General features: G+C 40.6%; 1 protein-coding gene across 1 annotated transcript in view; it reads left to right on the top strand.

Annotated features, from left to right (window-relative positions):
* FAM207A (family with sequence similarity 207 member A) overlaps positions 1-13,332 on the top strand; it is a 30,727-nt gene extending 17,395 nt beyond the window's left edge. Inside the window, exons 4-6 of the mRNA XM_039326340.1 lie at positions 5,498-5,654; positions 7,011-7,076; positions 12,762-13,332. Of these exons, the coding sequence (XP_039182274.1) occupies positions 5,498-5,654; positions 7,011-7,076; positions 12,762-12,888 (350 nt within the window). The 3' untranslated portion in view covers positions 12,889-13,332. The remainder of the gene's footprint in view (positions 1-5,497; positions 5,655-7,010; positions 7,077-12,761) is intronic.
* The last annotated feature ends 743 nt before the right edge of the window (positions 13,333-14,075 follow it).

The raw sequence follows: 14,075 nt of genomic DNA on the forward strand, positions 1-14,075 counted from the left end.
CATCTTCTGGAGTCCATTTAAGTTCACACCTACTGCTTCAGTGACTCCATCCAGCCATCTCATTCTCTGTCGTCCCCTTCTTCTATTGCCCTCAATCTTTCCCAGCATTAGGCTCCTTCTCCAGTGAGTCCTTCCTTCTCGTTAGGTGGCCAAAGTATTTGAGTTTCAACTTCAGGATCTGGCCTTCTAAAGAGCAGTCGGGTTGATCTCTTCTAGGACTGACCGGTTTGAACGCCTTGCAGTCCAAGGGACTCGCAGGAGTCTTCTCCAGCACCATAGTTCAAAGGCCTCAATTCTTTTGCGCTCAGCCTTTCTTATGGTCCAACTTTCACAGCCATACATTGCAACTGGGAAAACCATGGCCTGGACTATACGCACTTTTGTTGGCAGGGTGATGTCTCTGCTTTTTAGAATGCTGTCTAGATTTGCCATAGCTTTCCTCCCCAGGAGCAAGCGTCTTTTAATTTCTTGGCTGCAGTCCCCATCTGAGGTGATCTTGGAGCCCAGAAAAATAAAATCTGTCACTACCTCCATTTCTTCCCCATCTATTTGCCAGGAATTGAGAGGGCCGGATGCCATGATTTTGGTTTTCTTAATGTTGAGTTTCAAGCCAACTTTTGCACTCTCCTTCTTCACCCGCATCAAGAGGCTCTTTAGTTCCTCTTCACTTTCTGCCATTAGAGTGGTATCATCTGCATATCTTAGGTTGTTGATATTTCTCCCGGCAATCTTAATTCCAACTTTTGTTTCATCTAGCCCTGCCTTTCTCATGATGTGCTCTGCATATAAGTTAAATAGGCAGGGCGACAGTATACAGCCTTGCCGGACTCCTTTTCCAATTTTGAACCAATCAGTGGTTCCGTGTCCAGTTCTCACTGTTGCTTCTTGACCCGCATATAGGTTTCTCAAGAGACAAATGAGATGGTCTGGTACTCCCATCTCTTTAAGAACTTGCCACAATTTGTTGTGATCCACACAATCAAAGGCTTTAGCATAGTCAATGAAGCAGAAGTAGATGTTTTTCTGGAACTCCCTAGCTTTCTCCATGATCCAGCGTATGTTGGCAATTTGATCTCTAGTTCCTCTGCCTCTTCGAAATCCTGCCTGTACTTCTGGTAGTTCTCGATCCACATACTGCTGGAGTCTAGCTTGTAGGATTTTAAGCATAACTTTACTAGCATGTGAAATGAGTGCAATGGTGCGATAGTTTGAACATTCTTTGGCATTGCCTTTCTTTGGAATTGGAATGTAAACTGACCTTTTCCAATCCTGTGGCCACTGTTGAGTTTTCCAAATTTGCTGGCAAATTGAGTGTAGCACTTTTACTGCATCTTCTTTTAAGATTTTGAATAGCTCAGCTGGAATACTGTCACCTCCACTAGCTTTGTTGTTGCTCAGATTTTCTAAGGCCCATTTCACTTCACATTCTAGGATGTCTGGTTCGAGGTCAGTGACCATCTCATTGTGGTTATCTGGGATGTTAAGCTCATTCTTGTATAGTTCTTCTGTGTAGTTTTGCCATCTCTTCTTAATCTCTTCTGCCTCTGTTAGGTCTCTGCCATTTTGGTCCTTTATCATGCCCATCTTTGCATGAAACGTTCCCTTCATATCTCCAATTTTCTTGAAGAGATCTCTGGTCATCCCTGTTCTGTTGTTTTCTTCTATTTCTTTGCACTGTTCATTTAAGAAGGCATTCTTATCTCTTCTAGCTACTCTCTGGAATTCTGCATTCAATTGGGTGTATCTTTCTCTTTCTCCTTGCCTTTTGCTTCCCTTCTTTCCTCAGCTATTTGCAAAGCTTCCTCAGACATTTTGCTTTCTTGCATTTCTTTTTCTTTGGGATGGTTTTAGTTGCTACCTCTTGTACAATGTTGCGAACTTCCATCCATAGTTCTTCAGGCACTCTGTCTATCAGATCTAATTCCTTAAATCTATTTGTCACCTCTACTGTATATTCATCAGGAATATGATTTAGTTCATACCTGAGTGGCCTAGTGCTTTTCCCTACTTTTTTCAATTTAAGCCTAAATTTTGCAACGAGAAGCTCATGATCTGAGCCACAGTCAGCTCCTGGTCTCGTTTTTACTGACTGTATAGAGCTTCTCCATCTTTGACTGCAGAGTACATAGTCAATCTGATTTCTATGTTGACTGTCTGGTGATGTCCATGTGTAGAGCCGTCTCTTGGGTTGTTGGAAAAGAGTGTTTGTTATGACCATCGTATTCTCTTGACAAAATTCTATTAGCCTGTGCCCTGCTTCATTTTGTACTCCAAGGCCAAACTTGCCTGTTATTCCGGTTATCTTTTGGCTTCCTACCTTAGCATTCCAATCCCCCATGATGATAAGGACATCATTTTTTGGTGTTAATTCTATAAGGTGCTGTAGGGCTTCATAGAACCGGTCAATTTCATCCTCTTCAGCACCAGTGGTTGGGGCATAGATTTGGACTACTGTGATATTGAATGGTTTGCCTTGGATTCGAATTGAGATCATTCTGTCATTTTGGGGATTGTATCCCAGTATTGCTTTTCCTATTCTTTTATTGACTATGAAGGCTACTCCATTTCTTCTGAGGGATTCTTGCCCACAGTAGTATACCTGATGGTCATCTGAGTTAAATTCACCCATTCCTGTCCATTTTAGTTCGCTGATTCCTAAGATGTCGATGTTCAGTCTTGTCATCTCTTTTTTGACTACGTCTAGCTTGCCTTGATTCATGGATCTTACATTCCAGGTTCCTATGGAGAAAAAATCTTTACAGCATCGGACTTTCCTTTCACCACCAGATATATCCACAGCTGAGCGTCCTTTCGGCTTTGGCCCAGTCGCTTCATTCTTTCTGGCGCTACTAGTACTAGCCCTCTGCTCTTCCCCAGTAGCATATTGGACACCTTCCGACCTGAGGGCTCATCTTCCAGCGTCATATCTTTTTTCCTTTTAGTACTGTCCATGGGGTTTTCATGGCAAAGATACTGGAGTGGTTTGCCATTTCCTTCTCCAGTGGATCACATTTTGTCAGAACTCTCTGCTATAACCTGTCCGTCTTGGGTGGCCCTGCACGGCATAGCTTATAGCTTCATTGAGTTACGCAAGCCCCTTCGCCACGACAAGGCAGTAATCCATAAAGGGGAAAGAGATCATTAGATCAGAACAAAGCTAAAAGTGTAGTAATATTTTTTTTCCAATTGACAGAGAATTTACAGTTTAAGTTGGAGAATAAATATCTTGACAGCATGACTAAATAAACTTTAGATATTTCCTGGATGAAGTAATTGCATAAAATGTTGAAATTTTTATTAATCAGATAATCTTTCCAAAAGAAAGAACAGAAAATGTGTCTGTCTGTTGCATATAAGAAAGCTGATGCTACAAGTAGGGAGAGTAAAAGCAGTGCTTTAGATTCCTGTTTCTTAACACTTTAAAAGGGCAATAAACTATTAATTATTGAATGTATCATAGGTCTATTTTCAGTATAAGACCCATGAAGTAGGGAGGAGTGCTTCTGACTTTGTGTACTCTTTGTCTTTATTTAAGAAGGAAGTGGTTTCATTTACTTGCAATAGCTTTGCACTAAAAAATAGGGATGATTCAAGAGAGATTGTAGAATACCTATTATGTACTAGACTATTATAATTCAGGAATTTAACATTTTGTTTGATATTTTTTTAAAATCTAAGCAGTAGCATCAATGTTGAAATAAACCCATTAGCGTAAGCCTTAATCTCAAAACCCATTTAAAGAAAGGCCCTAACAGATATTTCATAAAAAACTTAAATAAATCTGGTGAGATGTTCAAGATAGTAAATTCTTACAGGTAGTCCTTGGGTTATGATCCCTTGTTCAGTGCCTGTTCAAAGTTACACAAAATTGAACAAAGGCGATATGTGACTGGCCCTCAAGTTTGCCATTGCAGTTTCTGCACAATTTGGCTGCTTAGCAACCAGCTCTCAATTATGATGATTACAGTATCCCAAGATGACATGATAACCATTTACAACCTTCCCTTCTGGTCTTCCATAAGCAAAATCCATGGGGAAGCTGGGAGGAGATTGCAAGATGCTTCTACAAGTTGCCCCCATCACTTTTTTGCCTGCCCACATAAGCTCTATAGTGCCTGTGGCATGCTCTCCTATAGTACCTGCCCATGCTCCATAGCAGCTGCTCACCCATGCTCTATAGACTTGTTCGCAGCACCCACCCACTTGCACTTTGCACTGCCTGTCCAATGCCTGTGGCACTCTCCCATTCATAGCACTTCCCCACCAGTTTGCTTGCCTGGGACTTCCATCTATGTCATGGTCATGTGAGGTGCTCACTTAATGACCCGCACAGTGCTGGGGTTACAAAAGCAACCAGGACTACTCTGATTGCCATCACTAAGCAATGCGGTCATGTTACTTTGCACTTTACAACCACATTGCTCTTAACAATGGAGATTCTGATCCCCATTGACATTATAACCCAAGGATAACCTGTAATGTGGATCAGAGGTCTCCAACCTTTCCGGGCTTGAGGACTGGAAGGAAGGAGAGCAGCTTCAAAATTGGTGTGAGCGTGCATGCGTGCATGGGGCCACACATACTGGCATAGCTCTAGCAGCCCCGTTCATGCATGTGGCATGTGATAGTGCCCTGCGCATGCTCAAATGGCCATGCACCATAGTGGCTAGCAGCACATGTGCAAATGGGCTGCGGACACCCGCCCCACGCTAGCATCCCCAGTTGCGCCCGTGCGCATGTGCAAATGGGCTGTGGGAGCTAGCATGAATGTGGGGGAATATGCACCCACACGTGCACGCACCAACCAGCCGTTTCCACAGCCCGCTGGCCAAGAGCCCACAGCATGGGACCGGGCCGCGGACCATAGGTTGGGGACCCCTGATATAGTTGCCCTGTTAAAAATGGCAAATTCTTTATATTTGTCAGGTTTCTCTAGAAAGTTGGCATACTTAGAGCAGAGGCTCATCTAAGGACGTTAACCCAAGGATAATACATGAGAGAAAGTGTTCCTTATATTTGCCTAGTTTAGAGAGAAGAATATAAAATATGAATTTTCAAGTACCTTCAAAAATTATTCCTTTCCCAAGCCATAAAACCTAGTGTGTGTATTTTTGTGTGTATTTATTCATTCTTTTTATTTATTTGTATCCCACCTTTATTATTATTATTATATTATTAGTTTTACAAGGCAGTGAACATATCCAACATACCTTCCTCCTTCTATTTTTGCCTTAACAAAAACCCTGTAAGATTCATTTATTTATTTGGATTATTGACTCATAGCACATTGTTCCATTAATCTTACTGCTGACTAGATCACATTTTCTTATTTTTGGAGCATTGCAATTTAAAGTTTACATTTTGACAAAACACTACTAAAATCATTTTAATTATTGCATTTATACTACAGGACTTATTCAGGCAGTAATAACAATTTAAAAATTAGTTTTACAGAATTTTAAAGTACTTTCCTAATAGATGTTTCTCCCTTAAATAGAAATTGAGAGCATTAAGTTGGCAAAGCTGCAGCAAAAAGCAGAGGCAAAGCGGAAAGCTACTCCAGTTGTTGGAGATATGCATTCATTGATGGATGCTCTGCCGGAGCTTTCAGATCTGGTGACAGTAAGCAAGTTCTCCAAACAGCGTAATAAAATGTAAGTGCTTTGAGTACTTTAATAGATTGCTCTGATTCCTCATTTAAGCAAACTGTGGCTGTATATAAGAAAGCTTCAAGGTTCAAGGGCCTAGCTTTGCTTAGTTAAGTTAGGTTCTAGATCAGTGGTTCTCAACCTTTTTATACCGGCGACCCCGGTCATAAGCACGCGGTGCGCATGCGCGGTGCCACCCCCTGTGCCGGCTGAGGCATAGCCGGCAAGGGGCGGCAGGCAGGCCCGGATGCTCCTGGGCGGCCGCGGTAGCGGCGGCACAGGGCGACCACCGGCTGGGCACCAGCTGACCCAGCCCAAGGCAGGTAAGGTACCTGCCGGGCCCCACGCGCGCCAGCAACCCTCCCTGCACCCACTGGCCTCCCACCCCCGGCCCTCTTTTACTTTTTAGTTGCTCAACAGGGAGGGAAGCTCTGCAGACTGTTCCCTTTGCAGCACCATTTGCAGACTGGGGCTTTTGGCGGACTCAGCAGGGCAGAGACAGCCCTGGACAATTCTGTTCAAGAGAGTCTATTCTATTGGCTTTCGAAAGCCAATAGAATAAGAGGGAGTAACACAGCTAAGGAAAAGGGGAAAAAAATGGCGGAAAAATGGCGGATCGCGTTGTTTGGCGACCCCCGTGAAATGGTCGTTCGACCCCAAATGGAGTCGCGACCCACAGGTTGAGAACCGCTGTTCTAGATACATAAGGTAAAAAAAAAAACCTCACTTTTTGTTGTTAATCAAAATTATGAAATAGCTTATTTGTTAGCTCCTTGTAAGAAGTGTGTCATGGTTCCAACAGACAGAGACGAATAAAGCAGAACTCCGAGGCCAAGTGTGCTTTCAAAAGTTTCCAATCCTTTGTAGACTGAAAGGATGCAAAGGTACATACTTGCTTCAGAAGAGATGGGCAAACTCCTGAAGGCATGTTTAAAATAATGGCTAAAGAATAAGATTCAGTACCCTGAAAATTGAAGGTTAAGGTAAATATTGGTAAATAATAGAAAATGTAAAGGTTGAACAATGATCTTTAAGGTTATTATTCCAGAAATGTGTGTCTACAGACCATTTTTCAATAAATTTATCAATTTGTCTTAAAGTAAATTCTCAAACTTAATTTATATTTTTTAAATAATTGTTTTGCCATTGTGTAATTTAGCTACTTAATTGATAATTCAGTAGGTGAGAAAAATGAGGTTTCTGGGTTATTTTCAAAGTTTGAATTAACAGAGTTTTTCCTGTCACAGAAATACTACTTATTTGGAGTTCAAAGTAACACAAAACTGTTCAAAAGTGATGAACACTTTTAGAAAACAAAACTATGGGCAGAATGCATTAACCCTTATTTTTGGTTTTTTTTAGGCAGAAAAAGAAGAAAGTGTTGACAAATTTCAACCAGATGAAATCAGCCCAGAAATGCAAAGTCTTGTAAGTATTTGACAGGAAAAGAAATCTCTTGAGAAATGACACCAAAATCTGCTGTATCACAATTGCCAGGCAGTTCTGTGGTTCTGCTGTGGGAAAAGTAGCTGCACCGGGATGTTAACCAATGTGATGAAGTTGTCCAGATTCAATTCTTAGCTAGTAGCAAGGCAATAGCAAAACAGCTGTAAAATCAAATTCAAAACCAATAGTACTTGCACCATTTCACATTCTCTAGCAATTTGTTGCTATCAAACTATCATGTAGCCACTGACATTGTCCCTCATTGAGCAGTGCATTAAAGATGCTTATACATGTTGACCAATGATGTTCCATTACTTGGCATTTAGTATGCAGCATATACTATTGATATTTGATCTAATTTGCTGTTTAGAAATTAAATAGAAAAAAAACTAAGGCAATCCAAATCCTGGTAACAAAGTGCCCATGATAAATAACAACAACAACAACAATAATAATAATAATAATAAAGTTGGAAGGGACCTTGGAGGTCATCTGGTCCAACCCCCTGCTCAGGCAGGAAACCCTATACCATTTCAGACAAATGGTCGTCCAGTCTCTCCTTAAAAACTTCCAGTGTTGGAGCATTCACCGCTTCTGGAGGCAGGTTGTTCCACTGGTTAATTGTTCTAACTATCAGGAAGTTTCTCCTTAGTTCTAGGTTGCTTCTCTCCTTGATTAGTTTCCATCCATTGCTTCTTGTCCTGCCCTCAGGCGCTTTGGAGAATAGCTTGACTCCCTCTTCTTTGTGGCAGGCCCTGACATATTGGAACACTGCTATCATGTCCTCCCTCATCCTTCTTTTCGTTAAACTAGACATATCCAATTCCTCATTTATTTTAGCCTCCAGTCCCCTAATCATCTTTGTTGCTCTTCTCTGTACTCTTTCTAGAATCTCAGAATCTTTTTTACATCGTGGTGACCAAAACTGGATGCAGTATTCCAAGTGTGGCCTTACCAAGGCATTGTAAAGTGGTATTAATACTTCACGTGATCTTAATTCTATCTCTCTGTTAATGCAGCCTAGCACTGAGTTGGCTTTTCTGGCAGCTGCAGCACACTGCTGGCTCATATTTAAGTGATTGTCCACTAGGACTCTGAGATCCCTCTCACAGTTACTACTGTTGAGCAAGGTACCCCCTATACTATACCTGTACATTTGGTTTTTCTTGCCTGAATGTAGAACCTTACTTTTTTCACCATTGAATTTCATTTTGTTAGATAGCACCCAGTGTTCAAGTCTGTCCAGGTCCTCCTGTATCTTAAGCCTGTCTTCTGGAGTGTTGGCTATTCCTGCCAGCTTGGCGTCATCTGCAAATTTGATGATTTCCCCATTTATCCCCTTGTCCAAATCATTGATGAAGAAGTTGAAGAGCACTGGGCCCAGAACAGAGCCCTGGGGCACCCCACTACACACTTCCCTCCATGTAGATGCGGTTCCATTGAGGACCACACGCTGAGTACAGCCGGTCAGCCAGCTATGGATCCATCTGGTGGTGATGCTGTCTAACCCACATTTTTCTCTCTTATCAAGTAGTAGGTTGTGATCTACTTTATCAAATGCCTTACTGAAGTCCAAGTAAATTATGTCCATAGCATTCCTCTGATCCACTAATTTTGTCACTTGGTCAAAGAATGCAATAAGATTTGTCTGGCATGATCTGTTTTTGACAAACCCATGTTGGCTTTTAGTAATGACTTTGTTTGCCTCTAGGTGTTCGCTGATTCGTTGTTTGATTATCTTTTCTGGAATCTTCCCAGGTATTGAGGTCAGGCTGATAGGTCTGTAATTTCCTGGGTCCATTTTTTTTTTTCCTTTTTTGAAGATGGGAACTACATCAGCTCTTTTCCAGTCCTCTGGTAGTTCCCCAGTGTTCCAAAATCTTTGAAAAATATAATTCAGTGGTTCTGAGATCACATTTGCCAGTTCCTTGAGAACCTTGGGGTGTAATCCATCTGGCCCTGGTGATTTGAACTTGTCTAAGCTGGACAGGTGCTCACTTATCATTTTCTTGCCTATCTTAACTTGTGTTTTTTATGGTACTATTTTTGATAGGTTGGTCTGTTTTTCCCTTTGTGTAAAGACAAGATGCAAAAAATGAGTTAAATAATTCTGCTTTCTCCCTGTTGCTTGTCACCTTCTTGCCACTCTCACCCACTAATGGACCAATCATTTTCTTCACTTTTTTCTTGCTTTTTACATGTTGAAAGAAGCTTTTTTTTGTTATTTTTGACTTTGGTCGCAAGCCTTAGTTCATTTTGAGCCTTAGCTTTCCTCACTTCATCTTTGCAGGCTCGGGCTATTTGCTGATATTCTGACTTAGTTATGTGCCCCTCTTTCCACTTTCTATACTTGTCCCTTTTATCTTTCAATTTATCAGAGAGTTCTTTATGCAGCCATGCTGGTTTCTTTTGAGAGCTGTTATTTTTCCTCTTTGTTGGTATTGTGCTAGACTGGGCTTTTATTATCTCACTTTTCAAAATTTCCCAAGCTTCTTGAGTTGTTTTCCCCTTGAGGAATCTCATCCATGGAATCCTTCCCAAGCCCTCTCTAAGTTTATTGAAATTAGCTCTCTTAAAGTCCAAGACTCTAGTTAGACTGTGTTCTATTACTTGTGCTTCCATAATGTTGAATTCCAATATTGCATGATCACTTCCTCCCAATATTCTTGTAGCTTCAACACCTTCTATCATTTCATCTCTGTTAGTGAGAATTAGATCCATCCTAGTTCCCTTCTCTACTTTTTGGGAGACAAAGCTGTCTGCTAGGTTTGCAAGGAATCCATTTGATCTTCCACTTGGTGCAGAGTTTGTCTCCCAGTTGATGTCAGGGTAGTTAAAATCCCCATTACTATTGTGATGTGCTTCCTACATACCTTAGTTAGCTGACTAGCAAAAAGTTCATCTATTTCCTCTGTTTGGTTGGGTGGCCTGTAGTATACACCTATGGCAATGTCATGTCCCCCTTTTATATTGACCCAAATGCATTCAAGACAGTTTTCATCATTGTTGTGCTCTATTTCTGTAGAGATGTAATTATTTCTTACATATAGAGCAACTCTATGTTGAGAAGGTTGTACAGGTAAGCAACCATTCAAAGTTACAACAGCCATCCTCAGAACTACTTATGACCTGGTTCTAAAGTTCTAATGACTGCCCATACCTGTGTAGTAACACGATCGCATTGGGGCACTTGGCAACTCATGGCCATTTACAGAGTCTCAGTGTCATGTGACCATGATTTTTATGATTTTTGCTGGTTCCTGCAATTTAGTTCTGGTTTCTAACAAAAAAAAATGCCCCTTGAGGGAAACAGGTTTATTTAATGACTTCAGTGTTCACTTAATGTTAAACTTGCAGCACTACCTAGACGGGAGCAAGGTGCCTTTCAAAGTATGGACTGATCACAAAAACTTAGAAGCACTGAAAACTCCTTGCTAGCTATCCCCAAAGCAAGTACGGTGGGCACAGTATTTTAACCAATTTAACTTCACCCTGAAATACATACCAGGAGGGAAAAACCTTTTAGCTGACGCTCTATCCAGATTGCCTCAGTACAAAAGCCAGTGTGAAGAGTTCACAAAGAACTTTGAAGAGCCGAGGTGGCGCAGCAGTTAGAGTGTAGTACTGTAGGCCACTTTAGCTGACTGTTCAGCAGGTCAGCGGTTCAAATCTCACCGGCTCAAGGTTGACTCAGCCTTCCATCCTTCCAGGATAGGTAAAATGAGGACCCAGATTGTTGGGGGCAATGTAAATATATATATATACATTGCTTACTGGTGTACACCGCTTAGAGAGTGCTTGCACTTAAAGCGGTATATAAGTCTCATAAATAAATAAACAAATAAATAAATAAATAAATAAATAAATAAGAGGTCAATGAAGCAATTATATCTACCCTGCAAGCTGCATCTCAACTAACGCTACGAAGAGCCCCGTCTTCGAGAGTTCCAAACCTCGATGACCCTGGGATGAGAAAATTAAAACAGGAACTCCTCAACGATCGATGGTTCAAAGACAATCAAACCTCCTTGACATGCAGGGACAGATTGGCTTACAAAGGGGGGAAGCTTTATTTGCCCGAAACCCTCTGCCTCAACACTCTCCAGCACGATCACAATGTGAAACAAGCTGGGCACTTTGGCTATTTAAAAACACTGCATCTGGTTCGTCGACAATTTTGGTGGCCAGGTTTGAAACGGGACATGGAGAACTATGTCAAAAGCTATGCTGTATATGCCACCATGAGAATTCCAGGGGAACCCCCTGGATTATTACAACTGGTTGCAGACCCTTCCCAGCCATGGGAAGAAATTGCTATGAGTTGAGTTACCTGAAAGTAGAGGAAATACAGTGATTTGGACTGTGATTGATCTTTTTTCGAAGCAGGCTTATTTCATTGCCTGCAAAGGACTCCCGTCAGCCCAGAGACCAAGATGTTTCTTAAGCACATTTACAGACCACATGGTGTGCCAAAACAGATAATCTCTGACAGAGGGGTGCAATTTACGGCCAAGTAAATGAATCAGTTGCCAAGCATCAAAATGTAAATCACATGACCCTGGGGATGCTGCAACGGTCATAAGTGTGAAAAATGGTCATAAGTCACTTTTTTCAATGCCATTGTAACTTTGAACAGTCACTAAGCAAACTGTTGTAAGTCAAGGACTACCTGTACTTTATCACTTTTTTCCATTTTTTTTTTTTTTGGGTCATCATGTTTTTGACACCTCGCTAGGTGATTGGTGGTACTCGAATGTTACCATATTCTAAAAGTGGTACAATCGGTGAAAAGGTTGAAAAGCCCTGCACTAATGGACCAATTATTTCATAAGAGCAAAATTACAGTTATGAAGTAGCAACGAAAATAATTTTATGGTTGGGGGTCACCACAACATGAGGAACTGTACTAAAGGGTCGCAGTATTAGAAAGGTTGAGAACCACTGAGCTAGCCATAATAATAATAATAACGCTGCTTTGTGGAAAATCAAGGAAAAACTGATAATGGTTTGGCGGGCTGAGCAGCTGGAGAGAAAGCCCACATTTCAAGCTAATTGGAGAACATGATTTATGACTGCTTATTGGGGGGTGGAAATTGCAATTTGTTACTTTGTATCGGGGGAAGTGATTTTAGTTTTGGGTTGAACTATGTAGTGCTGATACTTTGTTTCCTGAATAAAATGTCCTTTAAGGAAGAACTCATGCCTTGAAGTTCTTTTGATGGGTTTCATCTAACGGAACCATTACATAATACACAAAATCAGGCTATGTAATTTAGTGGAAACATTTTCCTGTAAAGAAGAGGAAACTACTTTGTACAAGTTCATTAATATAACATTTTTTTACAAACAATAGGACAGTGGGTGAGCTCAGCTGTGCCTTGCTAATGTGACTTTAATTTCTCTATATTATGAGAATATATGTCGAGAGCATTGGCAATAAGATTTATTTAAAATGTAATTCTTAGAATTCTCTTCTCATGGATTATAGTATTCAGTGTATGTATGTTAGCAGTTTGGATATGTCAAGTTAGTCATACCTGAATACATTAATATATTGTAGCAAAATATTTTGCTTTACTAAAATACTACGTCTCAAAAAACAAAACAAAACACTAATGCCAGCAAATTAACTGATATATTTTCTCCTTTTCTTCCTATTTTTCCCAGGGAAGAGGAAGTGGCACAGTTTCACAAGACTATATCAAACCCTTTATTCAGAGCCAACCCTCTGTCAATCATTAGTGAACATCTTTCCAAAAGATTAAAACAGGAGAAAGAGGAAGAACCACTTTAATACCATGACTGAGGATGTTTAAAAACTCCAGCAACTGACTCCACCATGGTTTTATCTGTACAGTAGATTAACGTAACTTTCAGAAACTAGAGGAAGAGAACCAGTATCTTTGTTTGCTGAGCATAGAAAATAAGGTGACCAACATCAATTTGTACACTTTGAGTACTAGTTACAATTCTGGATTGTTTTGTTGGAAACTTGTGGAACTCTGTAGATGTAAGACTGTTCTAATTTCCCAAATTTATCCTAATTATACTTCAGGTCTTTTTGTTTCCCTCTCTGTGAAGTAATGTCTAAACTACCAACTTTCTACTTTTGAGTAATGTAAACTTTTCTGTTTCTTCTTTCTGTGAGCAGTTAAATAGCTGCCTTTACAGAATTGTTTTGGTAAATGCAGCATTGTAATTAATAAAATACCTAGAGCTTTGCTTCTCTTTGAAAATAGGCAAAACCACTTTTTTAAAAATTTGAAATGTGGTGACACACTTAAGAGCATACATATTAGATATGTAACATTCAGTTTGTGTGTGTGTGTATTTGTATATATGTGCACACACACACACACACACACACACACACACACACACACACACACATCAGTGTTTGCCTGTATAATACATTGGTCCCCAATCCTTCTGGCTCTGCGAACCAGCAGTAGCAGCGGTGGGAGGAGAGGACGGTTTCGGGCATGCCCACCACTTGCACAAATGGAGCTTCATGTGCTCATGTACCACTTCCGCAGCCCAGTTCTCAATGGACTGTGGGTCAGTACAGGGCTGTGGCCTAGGGGTTTGGGACACCTGGCATAACATACATGAAATTATCTATCCTAGTTGAAAGTGGACATTACTTATAAACAGTTTATAAGATCTGTGAAATTAAACTATAACACAGTGGTCCCCAACCTTTTTGGTATCGGACTGGTTTCGTGGAAGACAATTTTTCTCTCTCTCTCTCTTTCCCCCTGCAATGTTAGTAAATGGAGTAAAAACAAACAAAACAAAATTAATGGCCAAATGTTGAAATATACAATATATACAAACCTATACAGGCATAATGGAAATTATTCTTCCTTAAATTGTTTCTGGGAACTGACTGAATGCTTCTATCCATCTGTCAATAGAATAGACTTTGTTCCACAGGAAACCTGATGAAATACTGGAGCAAGTATGTTAAATGTTTGATGT

Source organism: Crotalus tigris, unplaced genomic scaffold (assembly GCF_016545835.1).
Source record: "Crotalus tigris isolate CLP2741 ecotype Arizona unplaced genomic scaffold, ASM1654583v1 scf7180000024340.7048381, whole genome shotgun sequence".
Classification (NCBI taxonomy): domain Eukaryota; kingdom Metazoa; phylum Chordata; class Lepidosauria; order Squamata; family Viperidae; genus Crotalus; species Crotalus tigris.